At 41.6% G+C, this 26,833-nt stretch overlaps 1 protein-coding gene across 50 annotated transcripts in view; it reads right to left on the bottom strand.

The window, feature by feature from the left end:
• The window catches only part of MAP4K4 (mitogen-activated protein kinase kinase kinase kinase 4), a 206,324-nt gene that overhangs the window by 103,757 nt on the left and 75,734 nt on the right, over window positions 1–26,833 (bottom strand). For all 50 annotated transcript variants that reach the window (XM_037806473.1, XM_037806475.1, XM_037806474.1 and 47 more), the window contains exon 3: window positions 8,231–8,287. In XM_037806473.1, coding sequence (XP_037662401.1) covers window positions 8,231–8,287 — 57 coding nt within the window. The remainder of the gene's footprint in view (window positions 1–8,230; window positions 8,288–26,833) is intronic.

Raw genomic sequence — 26,833 nt, 5'->3', positions numbered from 1 at the left:
ATCAGTTTATAACCCAAATAAGTAGTACTGCTGCTATTGGGAAAGATCATGCGGTAATGAAAAGGAGGTTGAGATGCTGTTCTCAACTAGTTATGGCACACTGGGCAAGTCAATCACCTCTCCGAACTCCAACTGTGTTAACGTAAATGTAAGAACTTCTCAACAAGAAAAATATAAACTGTCAGAAGTATATGCCTAACCCAGTCTTAACCTTCTGCTGCTTATTTCCTTATTAATAAACAAGAATAAAGAAGGAAGAAAACAATAAAACCTAGCATGCATTTGCAATAGAGAATAGAAAAACAACAGAATCAACAAAACCAAATAGAGGTTCACTGAAAAGATCAATAAAATTGACAAACTTGAACTAGACTGACAAAAAATGAGAGAGCTCGCAAATAACTAAAATCAGAAATGAAAATGGGGACATTACTACAAAGTACTAGCAAACTGAATCCAACAACACATTAAAACAATTATACACCATGACCAAGTGGGATTTTTCCCAGAACACAAGGGTGATTCAATATATGAAAATCAACGTAATACATATTAATAGATTGAACGTTAAAACACACACACCAGACACACATCTTATGCGGAAAAGGCATTTGTCAAAATCCAGCACCCTTTCTTGAAAAAACACTCAGAAAACTAGGAATAGAAGAGAACTTCCTCAACACGATAAAGGGCATATATAAAAACCTACACACTAAATACTCAATGGTGAAAGACTGAAAGCTTTCCCTCTAAGATAAGGAACAAGATAAGGATCCTGTTTTCGCCACTGCTATTCAACATTCTACTGTAAGTTTGAGCCAGAGCATTTAGGTAGGCAAAAGAAGTAAAAGGCATCCAAACTGGAAGGAAGAAGTAAAACTCTCTCTTCTCTTTGAGGTGAAAGATTCTATTTATAGAAAAATCCCAATGAATCCACAAGAAAGTTACTAAAACTAACATATGAATTCAGCAAAGTTGAAGAGTACAAGACCCACACACAAATACCAGTTTTGAAATGGACAATCCAAACATGAAATCACGAAAATAGTGTCATTTACAATAGCATTTAAAAAGATTAAATGTCTAGGAATAAATTTAACGAACAACGTAAAAGACCTGTACACTGAAAACTATAAAACATTGCTAAAAGATGTAAAGAAGATCTAAATAAATGGAAGGAAATTCCACGTTCATGGATCAGAAGATGTAATATTGCTACCATGTCAAGACTATCCAAAGCAATTTACAGATTCAATGTAATCGCAATAAAAATTCCGGCAGCCTTTTCTGCAGAAATGGAAATGAATCATCAAATTCGTGTGGAATGGCAAGAGGCTCCAAAAAGCCAAAACTATCTTGAAAAAGAACATAGTTGGAGGACTTACACAACATAATCTCAAAACTTCCTATAAAAGCTACAGTAATCAAAACAGTGTGGTACTGATGTAAGGATAAACAAACCAACGGGAATTAATTGAGGGTCCAGAAATCAACCCTCACGTCTATGGCCAACTTATTTTTGACAAGGGTGTCAAGACCACTCAGAGGGGAAAGAATAGTCTCTTCAACAAATGGTGCTGGGAGAACTGGATTTCCACAGGCAAAAGAATGAGATGGTACCCCTACACTTTATACCATATAAAAATTTTACTGAAAATGGATCAATGAAGTAAATGTAGGTACAATAACCATAAAACTCTTAGAAGAAAACAGGGGAATATCATCAGGGCCTTGTATTAGGCAATGGATTCTTAGTTATGACACCAAAAAAGCATGAGCAACAAAGGAAAAAAATAGATAAATGGGATTTTCATAATTAGAAATTTTTGTGCATCAAAGGACATTATCAATAAAGTGAAAATAAATCTACAGAATGGGAGAAAATATTTGCAAATCATTTATCTGCTAAAGATTTACTATCCGGACTATGTAAAAAAAAAAAACTACAACTCAACAACAAAAAGACAACCTGATTTTAAAATGGGCCAATAAGCTCATGAAAGATGCACAATGTCATTGGCCATTAGGAAAATGTGAATCAAAACCATAATGACATACCACTTCACGTCCAGTAGGACAGTTATAACTAATAAAACAAAAAATAGCAAATGTTGAAGAGGATGTGGAGAAATAGGAACCTTTGTGCATTGCTGGTGGGAATGTAAAATGGTGCAGCTCCTGTGGAAAATTCTTTGGCAGTTCCTCACAAAGTTAAACATATAATTATCATAGGACATGGCAATTTCACTTGTAGGTATATAACCAAGAGAACTGAAAGCAGGGACTTGAACAGATACTTATATACCAATGTTCATAGCAATATTTTCCACAATAGCCAAAAGGTGGAAGCAATCCAAGTGTCTAGTAGCAACAGATAAACATTTAAACAGAATGTGACACATACATACAACAGGATACTATTTAGTTGTAAAAAAGGAAAGAAGTTCTGATACATGCTACATGGATGAACCCTTAAAGGCATCATGCTGAATGCAGTAAGCCAGTTACAAAATGACAAATAGTATATAACTTCTTTTGTATGAAATACCTGGAATAAGCATAGAGATGGATTACATATTACCAGGGGCAGGGGTGGGGTGGTATAATGGGGAGTTAATACATAACAGATGCAGAATTTCTGTTTGGGGTGAAGAAAAAGTTTTGGTAATGAATGGTGGTGTCAGTAGCACAATATTGTGAATGTAATTAATATCAGTGAATTGTACATGATAGAGGTTAAAATGGAAAATTTTGACTTGTATGTATGTTACAACAATAAAAATTTAAAATGTGTGAAGGAATGAATGCATAAATAAATAAATCAGACAAGAATAAAAAAGGGGACTTTTCATATTTTGTAATTATAATGAATTAATTCAAAATAAAAACATATTCTATCTCTTCCAAAAAAATAAACCTAATCCTTTTCATAATTTTAATATCACATCATCACCAGCAGAGCTATTTATTTTTTTTGAAAAAGTCAGTAAACAATATTTTACTGAAACATTTCATAACCCAGAAAGCAGAGCTATATTTTTAAAACACTGGAATGAGCAGTTCAGTCTTAAACCTAAATTAATTTTCTATTTCATATGGGGAGAGAAGAACTGAGGAATTCAGAAGGAAGAGGCCTGGATTGCACAATCAGAAAAGCTTGGGCTGGAGACCAGTCTTTGTTCTCGCACCTAGACGGAGGGGAAGGTGACAGCTGTCTCAACGGCTTCAAGTACCCGACATGATGCCTGGCACCCGGGCTACTGAAAGTGTCTTTAGTTCACGTTCACCCAACCTACACTTTCCCAGCCGATTTATCTTCTCTATCACTGAAGATTAATTCTAATATCTAGTGAATAAAAAAACAAAAAGGAAAAGAAACTTATGAAGAGTACAGAGCTTACTCTGGCTCCTTTATAACACTCTGTGTGTTTACAGTACTCTATTCAGCATGTTCTCAATCGGAGTGATGTCACCCCAAAGAGATGAAAAGTGGTTCTTGGAGGTGGAATAAAAACTTTAACTATTTTTATTTATAAAACAGAGACACACACCATACATTAACAGACATATAGTATATTGGTATTCAAATTTAATCAGAAGTGAATGGGGAAAAAATGTCTTTAAAAAAAAAAAACAAAAAACTCTTAAGAGAAGTGATCATGAAAAAGGAGTTGAGAAATACTGTTGTATTCTGAGGACTTAGAACTATTAGTTGCCACAATAATTATTATAATTTTTAAATAAGATATAAAAAAATTTAGTTTCTAACTGATTTTAAGTGCTTTTCTTCAAAAATGTGTCTTATACCAAAACTCCCCCCCCCCCCAAAATACAATGTGTGGTCTTTTCTCAATCCACAGAAAGGCTGAGTAAGGGAAATAAGCAAAACTGGGAAGTTGAAATCTTAAGATCAACAGCATTTAAATCCGCATATAAGTTATCTAAGGTAAGAAAATGCCAGATAAAGAAATCTAGCAATCTCAAAACTTGGCACATCAATTTCTCTTTCCGCAGCTAAGGGAGAGAAGGTAGTTAGTTAAGTGGAAGAAAGGAAGCTAAAGGTAAAAAGTGAAAGATTATTAGGCAGGAGAGAATACAGGGGGAAAGTGCCGGCTGGCACATGGTCTCTGTGATGTGTTTGCGCTCATCCTGACAACCTCGTGATGATCTGGGGGGCCTGGCAGAACCAGGAACAGGAGTGGTGGCAGAGAAAGTGCCACCAGGCACCTGCATCTAAGAAACCAGAACCCCGTCCTAATGCCTGCAGCACTTCCTGGCCACCTAGAAATGACAAGGGGGAACAACAGCTCTCTCAGCCCGTGGAGCTCTCTCCCTCCCTTCCTTTTGTTCTTTTCAGTCTAGACAAGAACAGCCTGTTCATTCTGCTGTGCTGCCCTCCAGCTGTAAAGTGGTAAAATCAGTAGGCCTCGGAGGCCCCAGTACAGGGCCTTCCTTTGTCATCCGGTCCCTCCTGCCGGAGCAAGAACTTCCTGAGCACAAGGAAGATGCCCTCATCAGCTGGCCCACATCGGCAGGCCTCAAATAGGGGTCTTCCAGGTGATACACACTGCTTAGATTCGGCCTCTTGAGCCTCCTCCCTCTCTGATTTGATAACAGGCAGAAGCTGGCTTTTTCCTTGGCTGTTTTAGGCAGAGGCCAGGTTTTTACTCGGCTTTTATCCTGTATCTCCACAGAGCACAGGGCTAGGGATACGGTGGGTACTCAATAAAAGCTGACTGGCTCCCTACATCTCAAAGTGACCAACAGCTTTGTGTCCTCCAAAGAATATGCCAGAGTTTAGTCTTAAGACTAAAGTGAAGTCTTCACTTACTGGACTGCTAAAAGCAAGACAGCCAAGTTCCATCCATCGTTTAAGGTCCAGATCAAATCAGTTCTCAACAAATCTGCTTAGAGCCCCGTGTTTGGAATGGCAAACACTCTCACCAAAAGCACACTAAGTACACTGGGCCCTACAGAGAGTTTCAGGGGCACTGGTCTGGGACAGAACTGGAGGCTCTACATTTCTAACAGGTCCAGGTACTGATGCTGCCGGTCCAGGGACCGCACTCCGAGAACCCACCATGCTGAGGCCATCCTGCACCAGGAAGGCCGAGCGGGGATACAGCACTGGCCTGGTGCAGCTCCCCCAATCCACATCCTGGTGAGCTGCGACGAAGCAGCCCTCACAGAGCACCATTTCATCCCCAGTTGACACGATATACTAGACATTAACTTTGCCTCTGTTCTTTCTGCATTAGCCAAAGAAATGTTTAGTCCTCCTCTGCCCCTTATTAATTCTCTGAGGTGGTCACATGATTATGCAAAAGACTGCCTCTACACATAAGAGAATCATGTGGAGGTATTTACAGGTGAAGCAACCTGGAGGTACCTATAAATTCCTCTCAGCAACGATTCACAGACCAGCCAAACGTGAACAACTGTTGAGTCTAGGCGAAGGGTACAGAGTGTTCATTCTGCAACAGTTCTGTACCTATGAACATTTTCACATTAAAAACTGGGGGGGTGGAAGGGGATACTACATACAGAACAAAGTTCTGATACATGCGACAACATGGATGAACCCTGAAGACATCATGGTGAATGAAATAGGCCAGACACAAAAGGACAAATATTGCATGAGGTCACCAATTTGAAATAATTAGAATAAGCAAACTCATAAAGCCTGAACCTAGAATATAGGTCACCAGGAGATGAGGTGGGGATAAGGAATGGAAGTTAAGACTAAAAATGTTACAGAGTTCCTATTTGGAACCATAGGAATGTTTTGGTAATAGATAGTGGTAATAGTAGCACAACATCATGAATGTAATTAACAGCATTGAAATTTATATCTGAATGTGGATGGTAAGAGAATAAAAATTTAAAAATAAAAATAAAAAAATCCACGGAACTGTACTACACAGTATAACATTATTTCTAAATGAAAAGATTTATTTTTAAAAAAAGTTGAGGGAAATTATTGAAATGAAAATGTAAAATTTAGTTCTCAGAGACAAACCTTGCTCAGGGAGTTCATGAATCCCAAAATTAAAAATCACTGATCTAAGTTTATTCATCTTTTTACCCTCTAAATTAACCAAGGACAACAGTTAATAGTGCAATTATAAAAAGGTGCTTTCAGCAATTGTAACAAATAGACCATACCAATGAGATGTGTTAATGATAGGGTGGTATATGGGAATCCTGTATTTTATGCATGATTGTTTTGTAAACCCACTTCTCTAATATGTATTTTTTTTAAAAGGGTGAATTGGGGTCAGAATACATGGATGTTCTTTGTACCAATGTTGATACCACTGGATCTTTTTACTATTATTTTTGCAAATTTTCTCTAACTATAACATTATTTCTAAATGAAAAGATTTATTTTTTAAAAAATCTGGGGAAAATTATTGAAACGGAAATGTAAAATTTAGTTCTCAGAGACAAACCTTGCTCAGGGAGTTCATGAATCCTAAAATTTACAATCACTGATCTAATTTTATTCATTTTTTTACCCTCTAGAGTGTCAACTCAAAATAATGGTATATTCCAAAACTGCAATAAACGAAATTACCAGGCCCTTACGTACAAAAGCAGTAATAAAAACCTGACATGAAGACACAAGGATTGAAGGGTCTGTCAAAAGTTCAAACTACCATTTCAAGCAACCCTCAATATTACGCTGGTGGGAACTGAATAGCCTCTGTGGAGAGTAACAATGTCAATTTCCTGGTTGTGATTCTGTACTGCAGTTATTCAAGATGTTACCACTGGAGGAACTGGTTGAAGGGCCTGCGGGACTTCACTGTACTGTACTTTTTTTTTTTTGACAACCATTTCCCAATGAAGAACTGACAACAGGCACAGCCGTGTGACGGAGACATTGGTATGAAGGTGTTATTAATCAATTCAATAAGAGGCAATACTTCCATAAATTCACCGAATTCAACTATTTAAATCACAGTAAGTTGAAATTTGCTCTTTCATCACTCTTTAAAATAATTTTAAATATAATATTTCACTAGAAAGCATCCAATTTTTTTTACACTCAGCTATATACCAAGATAGTAACACTATAATGTAACAGAACTGTTCCTATCAAAATCTTCTGAACATTGAGCCAAATGATGGTTGTTTTTTTTTTTTTATAAAGCCTACCTTTATGTGACAGAGAAAAGAGAGCACTCACCTCCTAAAACGTCATAGCTTCAGTATCTGTGTATAAAGCTCTGTGTGGTGTCCCATAGTCTGGAGACTACAATGTTCTCTAATTCTTTCTTACATACCACGGAATATACACACATTATGGAATTGAACATGCAAAGTGGAGATGATACATTGTTAGAGACCCCACTCTCTTAGCTGTACATCTGAGAGCCACTGTCTCTTTCACAGACCTCAGATTTGGGGAAACTGTGGTTTGATTTAAGATATCCCCAATCTCCAGGGCCTCTGTGAAATGTGACGTTGAATCCTATTCATAACTGGGCACATTAGAAGCAAATATGAGAGCATACAGTAAAATTTCAGATAAATATGATTTAAAAATATGATTTAAAATATGATTTAAAATAGTAATCTATGACTAAAAAACTTAAATAAGGACTCATGCATACACGTACACGCACACATGCAGATACACACACACCTTCTGCCTGGGTTAAGTTCTCTTTCCCATCTAAAGCTACACAGTAAATCCTCATGTAACCATTTCAAAAACTATTTTTTACTACTAAATTTTGCCAACAATCTGCTCAGCATTCTAGCAGATGTTCCTGTTTTCAAACCTCTGGGAACTTCACTGGATCTGTTTTCTTTCCCCACATTAAAAATAAAAGAAATGACACAAATGTGGCCTAATACCCTAGAGACGCCTTCCCCACCCCCAAACCCTCAATCTCTCTAATTCACGTGACCCTTCTCAATTCTCTTTTTCCATTACAGAAAATGTTTCCAATTATGGTCCATTATGATGCTAAGGATGACATCACTCAGACATGTTTTTTGTTTTTTTAAGAAATGGTGTCTGCCTCTTCATTACTTGGGGACCATCCGCAAAAATTTAAACCAACTAGTTTCTCGGACCTTATGAATCCATAATGTCACATGAGGGAATTTATTCAAATTATGAGCTTCTCCAAACAGAACAACACTCTGAGGGCAGATCTTTGTTTTGCTTTTTTTTAATCTAATGATTTATTTAAAAACATATATGACCCCACCTTACCTCAGTAACATCCATAACTTTGATCGCTGCCAGCTGACCAGTTTTAACATGTCGACCCTGAAAAAAAAAGAGAAAAGAAAAATCAATTGGCACCAAACAGAAAAATTAGTAGAATAAATGAGTTTTGATTAAGCATCAATTCCCTCTTTCTTTTGTGTATTTAATTTACCTATTTTTGTCTCTCAATCCAAACAAATAATGTTTTCTTCTACACATTAGATTAATCATCTTGTCCTTCTTAACATTCCACATGAAGAACATAACCCCACAAAAAAGCCTCTGGGTATTTATTTTTATTTTCAAAAATGGGTCACAGTAATCCCATCACTTCTCCCCTCCCCCAACACTACAAGCACCATTACTTCCTTGGCGCTTTCTTGCAATCCCAATGCAGGGAGGAGCAAGAAAAATTACCCAGGAAACAGGGGGGATACAATGAGAAATGGAGGAGGGGTGACAGCTTTCTCACAGATACATTATAATTCCTGACCTAGGACCTAAAATTTTTTAATACAGGTAGATCTGCAGGCATTTCAAACAAATCTGACGTCCTCCTCCTTTGGCCCAAATGAGGAGTCTGGGATGAACTGTCAGCAGCCCATTTCTCTCCATCCACTCTTCACATGGCCCTGCTGGTCCTTTCTTAGACCAGTAACAAACAGCCACCCAGATGTCCTGAGCATGATCTGCTTAAAGACTTTGTGGGAACCAGCCCTTCTGTAACACATGTAAAACAGAAAGAACATTCTCCTATTTTCCAAGAGCCTCCCTCTGACGCTCTCACAATGAACAAGAGTTGCGAACTTTAGAACTTCAATCTTTTAGGAAAGCTATCCATTTATTCTGGAGAGCTAAAGCAAGAACTCAAGTTACAACTACGACAAAGCAACTCCATGAAAATGAAACCACATGACAACTATGACTCAATTATATGTGGGATAGCGGGAAGGACACCACCAGCACAGCCTCACAGTTCACCAGCAGGCACTGCATGACGACTTAACACACTGTAAACCATGACAAGTAAGAGCCACAAGCCAAGAATCTCATTCTAACTTTCACCTTGCCTACAGACACATCATGTCTCCATCCTAGAAGACCTCCTACTCCTCAAAAGTGATGCCATGTGCTCCTAATGTATAAACATGTAACATGAGTCAAGATCTACAGGAGTATAGGAATATACTCCTGGTACTTGGTACAATATAGGAATATACTCCTGTACTTGGTATCAAAGCAAACAAGATTGTTATAGATTTAGGATGTTAAATTTTAGCCTCATGGTAACTACAAAGAAAATACTGGAAAATATGCAAGTTCACAAAGACAGAAATTAAGAGTATAGGCTGCCAGGGGCAGGAGGCAAGGACAGTTAATGCATAGTGGGTGTCGAGTTCAGGAGATAGGAAAGGTATAGTAATGGAAGGTGTGAGAACACCACAATATTGTTAAATGTGAATAATCCCACTGAATGGCATGCTTGGGAATGGCTGAATGGGAAAGTTTATGTTGTATATGGGGGGGGGGGGGGGAGCATGTGCACATACAACTAAAGAGACAATGACAAATAAATCGCAATGCATGATCCTGGATGGGATCCAACAAGAAAGGAGAAAAGGCTCAGAGAGACATTATTGGGGCATATGGAAAAACTGGAATATAGACTGTATGCTTTACATCAAAGTTAAATTTCTTGAACTAGACATGTTTATCATGACTAAAGAACCAGAAAATGATCCACGCTTCCCTCTGTGCGAGAACTCAAGACCACAAATGTACATCCTCAAGACTTAGCAGCTTGACAGTGGCATAAAAGCTGAGATTTGTGAATTCATTCAGCTCTTGCTTTGTCTGGAATATGAGTTGCCCTTACTAAGGGATTTCAGAACCAGGACCTAACAATCAATCAATTATTTTTGTAACAAAGCACAAATCATTAGTCGCAAAGGACAAAAGGCACTAGTCCCAAATTTGCCCCATTTTAAATTTAAATTTAAATCAGGAAATTATCTAAGAATTCTGCCTCCCTGTTTTCTAAGAAACAGTTTCCAGTATCCTGGAAGAAATGCACCTGGGAGTTGGGGAGCCCTGGACAACCCCCTCCGCTACCGCCCCACCACGTTTCCCTGGGAAAGCTGCAAGGGAAACCAGCGTTAGGCTGCCTTAACCCCTTTCTCCAGTTAGGCAGGCTAGAAGTGAAATGCAAAGCATGTAAGGTGGCTCCCATCCAGCATGAGCTCCACTTCCTCCTCTCCCCGCCCCCACTGGAACCCCACACTGGTCCTGCCCTTTCTCCCTAGCTCAGCTGTAGTCAATTTAGACCCATTTCTTGTTCGAAAGGGATGGCCAATATGGGGGAAGGCAGCAGGGCAGAGGAAAATAATGTACTTCCCTGTCTTTTTTTAAATTGCCAACCTCTAAATTTGAAGCTAACAAATAATGACAGATCTGCTGAGATTGCTGAGGTCAAGTATACAAAAAGACCAGCAAAATCATGTGAACGGAGAACCCAAAGATAAATGTACTGAAATTTAACATGCATGTAATCGGGTGCTAAAAGAGGCTGTGTCGAGAGCTATAAAAAGGGTAAAACTGTGTTTGTAAGAGAATGCATAAATGACTCAGGTCTGAGCAAGTCTGGTGCCCCCACCCCGGGATGGAGACCCGACCGCTGGGGCAGCCCACAGGGCTCTCCTGGCATCGCAAGCAGCACCCCACGGCCCTCCTTTCCTCTGTTTAAGAAGTGTGGGAAGAGAAAACACACGTGCTATAAGCTGGCTGCCCCGTGCTGGCAACAGAAGGACACAGGAGAAGGCATTCCTCACTGAAACGTGGGTCCATCCAGTAGTTCTTTCATGCCATGTGGACCCACGCAACGTTTCTCACCAGCTGTTTCCTGCAGCATGCGTCTTGCAGCTGGACATCTGGCATCCTGGCCCCGAAACATCTAGCCTCTGCGTGGAAAACTAAGGCTGTGTTTTGAACTTATATTAATAGGACTCTTCTTTCCCTTTATCATCCGTTCTTAAAATACACTGATTTACTAATTACTTGGTCAGAATATTTAATATACATACATTAACCTCCATTTATGAACTTTACTTTTGTCCTATTATCCACATTTCTTGGGCTTGGTGTCCCGTCCAGGATCATAAAATGCCAAAAGGCAGAGATTCAACGGCCATGGCTTGCTGTCTATATGCAGCACTATGTAAAAAAACATTAATGGACTATGTGACATTTAATGACAAAAAGTCCCTAAATACCATTCACATCTGTTTTCTCAGTATCTCCTGAAAAACAATGTGAGGGCAACAAAACAAGCCATTATTCTATTGTACAGATGAGGAACTTTAATTGAATTTTATTACTAAATTATATGCCCTTTCCACAATGATAATATAAAATTCAAGAGATTAACTCCTACTGTTTCTACCAACTTGTCAACTTCCTGCTATGGAGACGTTCTGGGCTTTTTTGTTTGTTTTTGTAAAAAGAGTTTAAATTATTTTTCCTCTATGCTCTCAACGAGTTGGGTTAGCAGGCACAGCAAGATTTAGAATTAACATCAGTATTACTTCCTGAAAAGCGAACTAGCAGCAACATTTGCCTGGCTCACACTAACTAGAACTGTCCCCTTCAGAAGGGTAACTATCGTGGCATTTAATTTGTTTTTAAGCTTAAAATGGGGGGAGGGGGGGCCGGTTACAGCTTTCTTTTCTTTTCTTTTTTTAAAGGAAAACGCAACCTATTCTTGGCAGAGGTCCAAGCTAAGGGACATGCCCTGATTTGTAACTCTACTTCATGTTTCTAACCTCGGCAAAATGACACCTTGCACTTGCAAATATGTAATTCATTTATAACACATGTTCCAGGAAAATTCAAGCCGCTTGGTTTTTGTTTTATTTTCCCCATTTTCTCTTAATTCAGTTTTATTGAGATTTATTCACATATCGTACAATCATCCGTGGTGTACAATCGACTGTTCACAGTACCATCATACAGTTGTGCATTCATTACCCCAATCTATTTTTTTGAACATTTTCCTTATACCAGAAAAAGTAAAAATAAGAATAAAAAATAAAAATAAAAAAGAACACCCAAATCCCCCCCCACCCTATTTTTCATTTAGTTTTTGTTCCCATTTTTCTACTCATCCATCCATACACTGGATAAAGGGAGTGTGATCCACAAGGCTTTCACAAAGGCCACTTGGTTTTAAAACACAGAGCAATGTGGCAGCCTGTCTGTCTGCCTCCAATAAAGTCTGTTTCAAATCCACAAAGAGGAATCTAATGGTAGAAGGAATGGCATTCTAGAAAAGCTTTAAATTTCCAAGATAATAAGATGACAACTAAAATATTCCTAAATTCCTAAATTTTCTACTACCACCGAAAACTAGCTAGCTAACTCAAGTTGCATATTTTCTACCTAGACTCCAATAAGTCCATTAAAATACATTTGATGATCAAAGTATGCCCACGAGAGGAAAGCTGGAGGTGGTGCAAATGAATGAGAGAGATGGAAAGACCCCTTAACCCAAGACTCCAAGGCTAAGGGACATTGTCCAATGCCAACTACTCTATCGAAACTCTCTACCACCCCTCTTCTCACCTTCATTCAGGTATCCTTGCTATTAGAAGGTACCACCACCTCAAACCTTAACAAGAACAGGTGCTGCAACTCAAAAGCACTTTTTCTGTTCATAGTGCTTTCTACTTAAGTCTCTTTCTTTACATAATCATAAAGGTTTTTGTAGACATTCAGCTTGCGAGTAGAGAGAATATCAGAGAAGGAAATTCTATTAAAAGTTTATGACACTAAGTAAGGTAAGTAAACACACAATTTTTAGGATAACAGACGCTTTCTTCTCTTCCTAGTCCAGGGGGGTGCACAGGCACAGCAGCCCAGCACCTCACAATGGAGTGCTTTATATTCCTGGAGATGGGCTGTGACAACACTGCAAGGCACAGGACTGCCCCACTCCAGGAACGTTTAGTGAGCAAGCACTTTAAATGCTTCTCATCTACTCCACACACAACCCAACACAAGGAGCACTGCCACCATTCTACAGATGGAGAAAGTGAGCCTGGAGAGGGTCAGGCTAACTGGCACAAGATTCATACCTAGATGTGTTCCCTACACCAGGCTGTGAACTTGAAAACAGAAATGACCATAAATGTCCTATTTAACCAACTTACAATGAAGTGCCAAGAGTTCTTCTACAGCATCAATATGCTAAATGGTTAGAACCAAACATGGCAGTAGAATAACTGATAATAAAAACTGATTTTTAATCCCCAGCCTTTTCCTTCTTATGATATATCAGAAAAGGTCAATGAAAGAACGTCTTTATCAGGATCCAGCCATTCCGAAGGAATTCTCTGGGGAAACTAGAAGGTATGTTTGGGGACATTCAGAAGCACTTGCACCTGGCTTTCAGAGAACTGGTGCATGGGCTTTTGTTACTTCTTTTATATTATCATAAATTTTCTTTCAATAAGTACTGGGGATCAAATTGCTTCTTTATGCTGAGTTTAAAACTGAAACAAAAACTTTAGAGATTAAGTGCCTCAACATTGGCTAAGTGCCTTACAAAGCCCATGAAAGCACATCTCAGTAAGCTGAAGGCTGACATTTAACCAGTGCCCACAACATGCCCTGCACAGCAAAAAGGATAAAACAAGGAGCTCTTAATTACAAAACAAAAAGCAAGTCACAAGAAGGGCATTACACGGTGACGGAGAAGCATTGTACTCCACAGCAGAAATGCAGGAGACAGGGCAGCATGAAATGAGCTGCTGTGCTCTGATATGAAGTGCAAAAGGAGAGGGTAAGGCAGACCACGCTGGGGTTATGGTGTGGACCTGCCACAGAGATGGCAGCTGGGCCCTTGAGGACTGCCTTGATGGCCTTGAAGCCCACATGGATCCCCAAAGCTGGGAGCCCTGCAAATAACCCTCACCAGCCCCAGAGGGGACAGGCATGCCGGCGGCAACAGGCCTGGAGGACAGAAGAGGCCATGCAGTGACTCACCAGGACTAGGAGCTGGGTCGCAAAACCCTGTCACCTCTTTCCAGACAGACAAGGGCAAGAGTGGCTTGTGACATACCATACTCGGCCCAGAAGACAGAGTCTCCTTCATCCAGCAGGAGCAAGCAGAAGTGCACTGCATCGTGCTGTGACGGGGGTATTACTGCTGCAGAAGGGAAGGGACTAGCTGCTTCTCCATTCGCATCCAATCTGGACGCTTCATTCCTTGTTGATGATTTCATAGTGGTGTTTTGTGGGTTTATAGGTGTTATTATTTTAGATTTAAGTGGTCTACTGGAGCATGTTAAGTTTTACTACTAAACAAGTTTAAGTTCAGTTACAAAAATCACTCACTTTCACTGGTGATGTGCAAACAACCAGGCTCCATGAGAGACCCAAACACGAGAATTCTATAAGTGGGGAACAGAATAGCCTCTCTGGTGATTCTTATGCACTCTGAAGTCCGTAAGAACAAAAAGGCCCAAACTCAAGCTCGTTCATCCCTTTCTGAATATACAGTTTTTATTACAACAACATACACACTCATTGTCATAGCTGGTCTTTTGGTATGTGAAGGTTAGATGTGTAACAAGTAAATTCTAACAAACATCAATTTGTGCTTTTCATAGAAACTGAAATGTTGAGGAGCTCAAAAGATAGGAAAGCCTAGTTCAATAAAATAGTTGGTTTCAGAAGGAGAGACTAAAGCCCCGAGAGCTAGATGAACACACACCTAGACACTAAGCCAAGCCTGGTTTGTCAATTCTCTCCTTGGATGCTTCACCCATACCACTTGTAGTTCAACTTTATTCCAATCCATATCTCCCTTTTCAAATTTCCTTATTTTTACTAGAAAACATGAAACCTATATGACATATGGTAAATGGCATGAGATCAGCACCGAGCAGTCCACTGACCACGGCCTTCTAATGTTCTACACCCATTCATCCCAAGGGCGAAGGCTGCTTAACCGGTTCTGCACTGCAAACCCCAAAACCACAGGCCTCACTCTTGAGTGCTCTCTCCCAGGCAGGGTCTGTCCAAAAATCAACCAAAGGGAGAGGCCATACTATACACACAGCAATGCTTGAGCCATCTACAACAACTAACCACATAATTAACTTGGAAGAGAGAGTGCTCAGAGAGTGGCACGAAACCCCACAGTCTTCTAAACACCCCTACAGCAGAACAGGAACAATGGCAACAGGATCCCACAGATGCACGTGCCGTGACATGCACGTGTGCATTAATGGACACATGTGCATCCATACACCACACTCCTCCAAAGCCCAAACCAAGTGAGTGGGGAGCAGGCTCCTTCTTTTGCACATCTCATCCTTCTAAGTACGTCCCTCTATCTTAGTACAGTAGACTCTGCCTGTCCACTTCTCCCTCCCTCTCACATTCCAGCAGGGCCTCTTGTCTGTGACAGACAGCAGGTTATGCCACAAGTGACCTATGGGCTATGGGTGGGCTGGAAGACGGAAAAAGCACAGTAATATGTAAGCATTCGGAGACACGTCAAGTGATATAATAAGAACACAGTGCCTTCTCCTCCCTAAAGAGTTTAAAATTAGAGGCCTCGGTACAGTTACCTTATGTGGAATAGCATCACTTAAAAGAAAATTATGCCTAAATGGCAGGGAATGTGTAGACTTAACCTCTACTAAGAATGAAACAGTCAAAACAGACAATATTGTAAGACCTCAGTCACCTAATGCCCCCCACCCCCCACACAGCCACAATAAATGAGTCATTCTGCACAGCTGAGTTAGCAGATAACTGAAAGTAAAATAATTTCTGCACCACATTATTGTCCTTTAAGAGACCAATTTGGATGGAAGTCTGCCTGAATCCAGAAAACCTGAGTACCTTAAAGCCACTGTTCCTGGTGGCTTGGGGAAGTCACCATGAACATCAAGTACCATTCAGACCCTGCAATTAAGTGACAGCCTCGGGGAACACGAGGCCCCAGTAATATTCTGACTCTACCCAGAAAGACCCAGTCATCAGGGATTCTGCATTCCTGTACTGTCATTTCCAGCTGTTTTCTCAAAAAGATGGGAGGGCATGGGGGTGGGGTGGGGGTCAGGCAGACGTCTAGGTTCCAGTCAGGTGAGCTGCCTATGCCGGAGAGGTGCAAGCAACCTGGAAGGACAGACGGTGAAAGGGGGGCAAGAGAAGAAACACTGTCGTGAGAGTGTGTGGGTGACCAACTCTTTACAGGGGGAGAGGGGAACGTAGGACCTGACTCCCAGGGGTGGAAATCTCCCTGGCAACAAGGGACATGACTCCCGGGGATGAGTCTGGACCCGGCATCATGGGATTGAGAAAACCTTCTTGGACCAAAAGGGGGATGTGAAATGAAACGAAATAAAGTTTCAGTGGCTGAGAGATTTCAAATGGAGTCAAGAGGTCACTCTTATGCATTATATAGATATCCCTTTTTAGTTTTTAGTGTATTGGAATAGCTAGAAGGAAATACCTGAAACTGTGGAACTGCAACCCAGTAGCCCTTATTCTTGAAGAAGATTGTATAACTATGTAGCTTACACTGCATGACGTGTGACTGTGAAAACCTCGTGGCTCCCACTTCCTTTATCCAGTGTATGGACAGACGAATAGGAAAATAAGGACAAAAAGTAAATGAATAACAGGGAGGGATGGCATGATGGGATGTGTTTGGGTGTTCTTCTTTACTTTAAGTTTTATTCTTATTCTTTTTTCTATGTGGTAATGAAAATGTTCAAAAATCGATTGTGGTGATGAATGCACAACTATGTAACTGTACTGTGAACAATTTACTGTACACCGTAGATGACTGTATGGTATGTGAATATATCGCAATAAAACTGAATTTTAAAAGTGGGGGGGGAGACTTGGCTAGACAGTAGGGCAGGTGGGGGAAAAGGTAACTGCTTTGTAAAGATGAAACTATGTTAACATAAGCACCATGCCCCCTTCCAAGGGCAGTAACAGCGAGCCAGTGTCTGGGCTACAATATCAAGTCTGAGGTTTGAAGAGGGAGACTGACAAGTTATAGAGCACCAGAAGCAAAGGTCCAGAAACTGTTACAAGGAAGGACAAAGAATTAGTATATCATTCTTCCACTAATATTAAAAGGCACTGACAAGTCTTCATATCAAAACATCTAAAACAATACAGATTTCAGCCTCTGCAAGCAGCTATCATGTTAATTTATTACACGTTTGCAAGTGCCTTTTCCTCTACTCACTTTGAAAAATCCAACTAAACTTCAGATTCAGCAATTTTAGTTTAAAATAACAAAAGAAAGTTTAGTAACATGACTCATTCCAAAGGCAGTACAAATGTATCAAGACAGACAACAGGAAATCACATTCAACAGTTAAGTAATTCATCAAACTGGTAATGCTAGGCCTGCAACTCAGTCACATGAATCCATCAAGACGCATTAAGAATAAACACTACACTCCTGAAAGTAAGGTAATTCTGCACTGGAACAAGGATAACTGAATAATGGGGGACACACATGACCCATAAAACACAAAATCCCTGTGCAGCGAGTGCTCTCACAGCAAGACCGCACATAAAAAAATTTTCCTGTTAACTGAAAATCCTCAAACTAGTTTACCTTTTCTTTCTCTACTTTTCTGTACCATCAATATTTTTTGATTAAAATTCTATTGATATGAAAAGGAAAAAATACAAGAAACTTTAATTTTTGTCCTTGACTCCCTTCATTGTTCCTTAAGATATTTAAATGCTGCATAACAGTAACCAAAGGGGAAATGGACTCAGAGAGCACTGGATTAGAAGCTCAAGTGAACCACACATGAGGTGGGAGCTCAGGCCTTTTCTGGACCTGTGTGAATCGGTGACAACAACCCGTGTAGGTCCTGCTAACTGTAAAAACAAACCCTGAAGTAGCAGTCCTAGTACCACAGACAACACTGGGGGTTGGTAGCGGTGGTAGTGCAGGAGCATAAGAGCAGAAGGCAGTTAGTGTAACTTATCATGGTATCTGAGAGATCAGCTTTTAAACAGGAAACCTGTTTTAAACCTCTCAAAGTTCAAAATTCCCAGGGGTCCATAAGTGTTTCCCTCCAACTGAAATATCTTCAGTGGAGGGAGGGGGAGAATCCTCCTAGTTACACAAGCTTTAGCAGAAAATAGTGGATGTCTGCCCACTCAGATTTCAAAAATAGATAACCGGAATCTTTCTCTTGGTACCCAATATTAATGAATAGTCCCTGAAACTACTATTACATTCTAGTACATTTCTTGACTCGCTTAAAACCAAGTCATATGCTAAATGATTTTATTTTAATCATTACAAAATTAATAACTCACATTCATCTATAATACATAATTCTCAATCTGAACTCCTCGCTCTTCAACCTTCCCTTTGCAAGCACTTGACACAGGGTGAACAAATACCCCTAGGTGTTGCAAAGAGACTGAAATTTGCTGGCATTTACTGCAGTTTATCAGCCTCTTCCTCCCACTCTTCCCTGGATGTTTATACAGCATTCTGCTAGACCTTGGAGTTTCAAAATAGTCGATTCGGACACTTCTTGCCATTGCATTGTTGTTCTGGTGGAGGGACTGGTTCCTGGAGCTTCCTCCTCCACTGTCGTTCCCTCCAGTTCTGCCACAAATGGTTCTTACTCACCAGGTTCTACATCCTGTCTCCACCACAGTCTATCAGGTACTGCAATGCAGGCCTTTGGCTTAAAATTGCTGTGACCTATAGCAAATGTGCTGATTCAATCACGGATTCAAGTGCCTGGAGCTAGGAATGGCATTTATTTTTATATATATATGGTTACAACTCCAGAGTTTCTCAAATGAGGAGGTAAGAAAGAACCTGGTAAGAAAACTAAGAAAAGTGTTACTGAGCAGCAATAGACCTGGAGGGGACTTCCAGGGAACCCAGTGTGACATCATCAAAGAAACAGACGGGCTAAACTACAGGGACCGTCGTGAAGCCGTGGCAGAAGTGAAGCTGTAGCAGACGATACAGGAGCAGCCGAGAACTAGGCCTGTAATTCTGGATCACCCCAGGCTAGAGGCACCATAAACAAAATAAAATGACTAGTGAATGCTAATTAAAAAGCATGTTTATTATCAGGGCTAACCATTTTCCCAAACCAAAAGACAACATATATGATTCTGTGGGTTCCCTCCCTCCTCCTCCAACTACTAACCCCTACATTTCCCTACATTTCATCTCCCATGTGACACCTGCATGTACCTCAGTTTAGAATTATATCCACAGCTTAAGCTCAATACTGAACTATCATTTCAAGCATCACTAGAGTACTCAAACTGAACTCTTCTCATTGGCTCAGGAAAAAAAGTTCAGTTTCAGACACAATCGAAAGGCAAGAGATCAAGAGATGAAACGGATTCCGATTCTGTTCTGGGCTCCTCATCCACCCATGGTCCCTTCCAACCACCACCAACCCAACCTTCATCTAAGGTTTCCACACTGTCCCTTACTTCCTTCTCAGCACAGGAAGAAGCCGACTCTAAACCAACACTGCCCTTGAACCTGGGTGTATTACACTACTCATACAAAGCCAAGCCATCTGCAGCTTTATGTCACTCTGATCTACTTCTAAATACAAGTGTAAACTGGTTTCTAGACCTACGCTACTGCTGCCGCTGAGTGGGCACCAGCACGCTGGAGAGGACACACTCCTTCCCTGCACCTAAAATTAATGGAGTATTTCTTTTCTTTCTGCTATTTGAAGTCTGTATACAACTCAATTTGTCTGTGCTGAATGCTCATAAAGTAATCCATTCATAGCTCATAATTCTACCATTCTTCCTGTAAGGGAAAACCCACCTGGAGAGTTGTCCCCTGAGGTACCCTTTGTTAGTAACCCCTAACAGCAGTAATGAACCCATCCTATCAACTCAAGTTATCAAAGTCAAAGCACCTTTATACAAACCCATACAATGTCCATCTAAACTGTAACACAGTCAAAAAAAAAAAAGGGAAAATTGCTGTCTTAAAAGATATTTACATGGAAAATAGGAAGGGTTCTCATATCAACAACTGAAAATGAAAACTCCCTCCTTAGAGCATCTTTTGTTAAAATCACAATCAACTACAAAGAACCATATTATGAAAACAGGTAAGTTTTCCTCTGTTTTATATAGCCTTTACTTTTGGATTTCTATATACCCATTTTCACTTTATCAGAACAAGATAGACTTTGTGAACAATAAAATCAAAGAGCTGTTTTATAACTTTACTAAGACTTCAGTAAACTTCGTGGTTTACCAATCATTTTATATGAGGTCATGCAATAATCTCATGATTTAATTAAATGAACAGGCAAAGTAAAATTTCAATGAAATGTATACTTCCCTCTATTTTTCTGTCTTCTCCTCCTTCCTACCAATAAACCCAACCCACAAAAGCAGGGACCAACTGTAGTAAATATCATTCATTTATTGTGCCTGGCACATAAAAGCGTATAAACATTTTAATGCATAATATATGGATTCCTCACAACAAATTTACAAAGAAAATCATCCCTACTTGACAGAAAGGAAGCAGAGGTTCCATGACATTAGAAAACCAGCCCCCAGTCACATGGCTAGCAAGAGGGCAAGGCACAACTCAGGAGTGCCTGGCTCCAAAGCTCCAGGTAACTGAATCCCTGATTCAGTCAGCACATTTCCTTATAGGTCACGGCAATTTTAAGCCAAAGCCTGCATTCCAGTACCTGATAGACTGTGGTGGAGACAGGATGTAGAACCTGGTGAGTAAGAAACATCTGTGGCAGAACAGGAGGGAACGACAGTAGAGGAGGAAGCTCCAGGAACCAGTCCTTCCACCAGAATAACAATTCAATGGCAAGAAGTATCTGAATCAACTATTTTGAAACTCCAAGGTCTAGCAGAATGTTGTATAAACATCCAGAAAAGTGGGAAGAGGCAGCTGATAAACTGCAGTAAATGCCAGCAAATTTTAATCTCTTTGCAGCAGCTACCATCGCCCACCCCTCCAGTGTTGTGGTAGGCAGCAATCGGGTCCTCAAACATGGCTCCTGGTGCAGGTTGCTGGTGCCAGGATGGGATAAAAAGTCCTAGTTTCCCAAGACCCGGGCTGTGTGTTCCCAAAACCACGGCTGTGCAGTCCAATTGCTGATCGCTGCTTCTGAACAGCTACTTCAATCTCTGGGAGCCTGAGGTCAAGGGCCATTGTTCCAATCGGCCTCTGGCCAAAGGAGGAGAGCCAGAACCATCCTCAAAACCACAGAAAACAGCTGAAGGGCTGCATTTACTGGGTAAGTGCCACATCAAGAAAACATATCTGCAAAAAGACGTAGGAAAAGCTCCTGGCACCCTTGCCGCCCCCTCCCCCATCCTCTCCCCAGGTTAGCAGGGAGCCAGCCTGGGCTCCCACTGTGGGTCCCCGGCCTCTCCAGCCGGGACAGGCTGGGAAACACTGACCTGGGAATCTCCTCTCAGGGCTTGCCCAGCCCACAGAATTTGTCCTCCAGGCAAAAGCAGCAAGGAACAGCTAAAGCAGTAGAACAATTAACTAAAAGTGGCCTAGTGCTTTACATCCTGCGGTGGAGCATCTGGGAGGGAGAGACTGTTTCTTAGGGAGTAGAAGGTGCATTCAAATGCCTATCTACACAACTCCTAAGACCACTAGCAAACACAAACCAAGAACAAGACCCAGGCTCAGAAAACACAGGGAAGACCCTGCACACTGCACTCCCCTTGAGCCTTCTTGATAGGAGGGCCCAACTCTAAAAGACGGCACCTGCCAATGCAAAGTCAATTTGCAAAGACTGTGAAAGGGTTTTTTGCATTGGTTTGTTTGGTTTTGTTTGCCCCTGGCCCTCAAGGAAACTGATCATATCACTAACTGGATACAAACTCCAGAAACAGACAGCATGGGGACTAAATCCCAGAGTCAACACTTTAAAATATCAAAATGTACAGTGTGCAAAAAAGACTGCAAAACAAACAAACAGGAAATGATGACCAACCCAAAGGAACAAGACAAAAATCCAGAAAAAAAAAATCTATGAATAACTGTGGCCATCCAAACTTTTTTTTTAAGTGATCCTCAATATGCTCAAGAAGATGAGGAAAAACAGAGAAAGACCTAAAGGATATTAGGAAAACAATGAACGAATAAAAATAAGACTCTCAATAAAGTGTAAAAAGGAACCAAACAGAACTACCGGAGTTGAAGATCACAGTAATGGAAATGAAAAATTCCCTAGAGAGTTTCAACAGTGGACTGGAGCTGGCAGAAGAAAGAATTGATGAGCTCGAAGACAAGACAACTGAAATGAGTCAGGCTAAGGAGCAGAAAGAAAGAAATTAGAAAACATGAAAATAACCTAAGAGACCTGTGGGACACCATCAAGCACTCCAAAACATTAGCAAAAGCCAATTAACAAAGCCGTACTAAAAACAGCCTCTTGTCATGGGTGCACTTCTCCCATTTCAGATTACTCTGGCATCTTGTTAAGGCACTTGCTGTGAGTTCTAGGGCCAGAAACCGCTATCTAGAGGCTAATAGCAAGTTATTCTCTCCCGTAATTCACTGATTAAATAAGACATCCCATTTCACATAGTAGTTTTGGGTTTGTTTTCATGTTTTTTCTTGGGGGGGGGTGGTAGTTTGTTTGCTTTTTGCCTTTTTTTAAATATTTAAAAAACTGGATGCTTTCAATTTAAAAAAATCCAGATTTCACTAGTAAAATGTTGGAAAATAGACTTGTCTATTATCTCTGCAAGGTGACAATGGCTAAAGCTGGGTGCACATTGCCCCTTAGGCTAGAAAGAGTCCCCAGCAATTCACTAATCTTCACAAGTCACAGCCCACACAGACGCACCCACATGGCATGGGCCAAGTGTCCTGGGCCAGAGTCTCCAACAGCCTCCCTCTTAACCCCGGCCGACAGTCACTGGGAGAGAGTTCTGTTTTGTTGCTGGGTGTTTTTGTTTGGTTCTTAATTACACACACTGGGGCTCACCCAGATCTATCGATCAAAATCCCCAGGAGTGGGGCCTGAGCATCTGTATTTTCTAATCTCCCCTGGATAATAACTCAACCATGGCTCTATGGAGAATAATGCCAGCAAGAATACAGAACATACTACCAAAACCCACATTCTCAATTAAAGAATTGAGCCTTCTCCTCAAACACCACCACCATGGAGCACAAGTATCCTACTGTGGCTAATAAACTGAAGAGCTGTTATCTTCTAGACTTGTAAAACAAACAGGTGTGCCCTGGTGGCATGGGAGGAGCCCAAGTAGCAGGTGCCACCTAAACCTCCAAGAAAAACACTGACTGTTAAGCAACCAACAAATGCCCCATCTCCATTTCTCCCTCACTAGGGCGACTGCATTAATTTACTCTCCAAACAGGACGCTCGAGAGTGAAGAGGGTGCTAGAAATAAGCACAACAGCCATGAGCCAGGCTGCCTTCCCCTCCCTCCCCTGTGCTTCAAGAACTCTTTTTTTTTTCAAGGAGAGGAAAAAAGCAGATGACAAGTCACTGATCATTAGATACTATGTTCTCTCAGACAGCAAAAGTGCGTCCCCAGTGCCCAGCAGTGCCCAGCACCCGGCAGGCCTTGGTAAAAGACTGTTCTGAGTGTGATCAGGATACCAAGGAAGGCTGAGTATGCACAGTAGGTGCTTGGGTAATGCAACTTCTCAGCAATTTGTAAACACAGACTTTTTTAATCGCTGTCAAACAGGAGGCACAACCTTCAGACGTCTCAGCTGACATCTCCTCAGGTTTCCTGGCAAACACACCAGAAGGTCCCCCCTTCGACAGACCACCCAAGAACAAACTCAGGGAGATCCATATTCTGCACAGGAAACACAGTCAATCAGAGGTGGCCAAATATGACCTCGCCTGTCTCTGGGGTGACAGGGCTTTTCCTTTTCCCAGACCAGGCTCCCATATTGTTCCTGACAGACCCCAGGAAGTCACCCTCCTAAACCGTACCCAATAATGGCCCTGGAAAGCTACTCAACAGCAAGGGAGTGTGAAGTAAAGAATGATGGGCGAGTCCTGAAATGCTACTATAAAACCTGCAAATGTCTGTAAACATCACTCAGCCCACTAAAAAAAAGAGGAATTCCCAGTTCTTCCTCGCCAAGCAAAACTCAAAGGGTGATAAAACAAGCAATGAGACCTCAAATGGACACGAGGGCCAGTATCTCCCCGAATGGCCTCAAGCCTGCCTAAGAATAAACCCCACTGATACAGGACATGGTCAGCCGCCCCTTCACCCCCCTGCACTCCCCCTTCCTGAGTCCCACCAAAAGGCCCTGCGCAGGAAGAAGGTACTCCTAAGGGCACTTAGAGCTTCCTTCAAAATATGAACCGAAAGGAAGAGCATGACGGAGTTTTGGGTGAAGGAAGTGTTCTGTACCCTTACTGAGGTGGTGATTAAACAAATACATACATGTGCTAAAAGTCAAAGATGTATGCCAAAAGAAAACAGAAGTCAATGTTTCTTTTCAATTTCTTAAAATGAAAGACAAGGGAAAAGAAAGAGGTGAAAGGGAGAGGGAGAGGGGAAGGGAAAGGGAAAGGAAAAGGGAGAGGGACAGGGACAGGGAAAGGGGCAATGATTCAAACTCCAGGATGACTCCAGGACCTCTGACCTTTCTGCTTGTTTGCTCAGCAAGGGGCCTCGCACTCAGGCAGCTCCATCTGCTTAGGATTTTGCTTTCTGGCACAGTTTTCCCCCCTTGCTGCCCTCTCTTTCCCTTGCTGCATTCTCATGCAATGAAGTTGCTACTCAGGGTCTCCAGTAGGGAGAAGAGAAAAGACAGGACAGATGTAACTCCTGCCTCAGGTGCTACACTCAAGGGTCCATGAGGGCACCAGGTAACACAAGAAGGAGATTTGGGATCAGCCACTGCCCTGCACGATGGTGAAGGCGCACTCCACTTCCCAGCAACCCAATGCATAGAACCTTGCCAACCCAGACTTGTGAGGGTAGAGTCCCCAGGAGACGCCACAGTAACAGCCTGGGCTCGGAACAAGGTCCCAGGCCCCCAGCTGAGAGGCCTGGGCAGTGATAACTTCAGGGGCCCTCGTCTACTCCTGCACCTCAGGGTAAATTGAGGACCCAAGAAGATGTGTATAAAGCCCGGCCCGGGGCCTGGCTCATGCCAAGACAAAGAAACACAAATTGAGCTAACTGCAAAAACCATTTTTTACATTCTATGAAATTGACCAAACGCTTTGCAACCTGAATTTCAAGGAGGACTTCATAAAATTATGATTTATGCACTACTTTCCCCATCAACTGTGGAAAGTGAAGTATACCATTACTGGAGACTAGGGGGATAACTGAGAAAGTTCAGCAGCAACGTCCCTGATTCAGCCTTTCTGGACTGGAGAGACACAAAAAACAGTCTCATCTGGGTCTTCGGAGAGGGACTCACAATAGTCTACAATTAAAAGGAATAAAATTTTTGTAGAAATAAATATTTCTGAGAAAGCCAGGAACTGCGTGGACTGGACACCACACAGCAATCTGACTTTGGGCATACTTCATACAACACTCATGAAAACGTGGAACTGCTGAGATCAGCGAAATCTGTAAGTTTTTGCGCCCAGGGGACCCGCGCCCCTCCCTTCCAGGCTCAGTCCCGTGGGAGAACGGGCCGTCAGCGCTGGGAAGGAGAAGGGAGAACTGCAGTGGCAGCCCTTATCGGAAACTCATTCTACTGATCCAAACTCCAACCATAGACAGACTGAGACCAGACACCAGAGAATCTGAGAGCAGCCAGCCCAGCAGAGAGGACACAGGCATAGAGAAAAAAAACAACATGAAACACTCCAAAATAAAAGCGGAGGATTTTTGGAGTTCTGGTGAACTTAGAAAGGGGAAGGGCAGAGCTCAGGCCCTGAGGCTCCTACGCAAATCCCGAAGAAAAACTGATCTCTCTGCCCCCTGGATCTTTCCTTAATGGCCCTAATTGCTTTGTCTCTTAGCATTTCAATAACCCATTAGATCTGCCAGGAGGGCTTTTTTTTTTTTTTTTTTTTTCCTGTTTCTAAAACAATTACTCTAAGAAGCCCAATACAGAAAGCCTCAAAGACTTGCAATTTGGGCAGGTCAAGACAAGAGCAGAACTAAGAGAGCTCTGAGACAAAAGGCAATAATCCAGTGGCTGAGAAAATTCACTGAACACCACAACTTCCCAAGAAAAGGGGGGTGTCTGCTCACAGCCATCATCCTGGTGGACAGGAAACACTCCTGCCCATCGCCAGCCCCATAGCCCAGAGCTGCCCCAGACAACCCAGTGTGATGGAAATGCTTCAAATAACAGGCACACACCACGGAACTGGCGTGGACATTAGCCTTCCCTGCAACCTCAGCTGATTGTCCCAGAGTTGGGAAGGTGGAGCAGTGTGAATTAACAAAGCCCAGCAGCCAAGAACTGCCCTGGGGGGATGGCACTCACCTGTGACATAGCACAGTCATCCCTCAACAGAGGACTTGGGGTGCACAGCCTGGAAGAGGGGCCCACTTGCAAGTCTCAGGAGCCATACGCCAATACCAAGGACT

The sequence above is a fragment of the Choloepus didactylus genome, chromosome 17 (genome assembly GCF_015220235.1).
Source record: "Choloepus didactylus isolate mChoDid1 chromosome 17, mChoDid1.pri, whole genome shotgun sequence".
NCBI classification, from domain to species: Eukaryota; Metazoa; Chordata; class Mammalia; order Pilosa; family Megalonychidae; genus Choloepus; species Choloepus didactylus.
The sequence above is the reverse complement of the archived record's forward strand: the minus strand, read 5'-3'. Positions and strand labels throughout refer to the sequence as shown.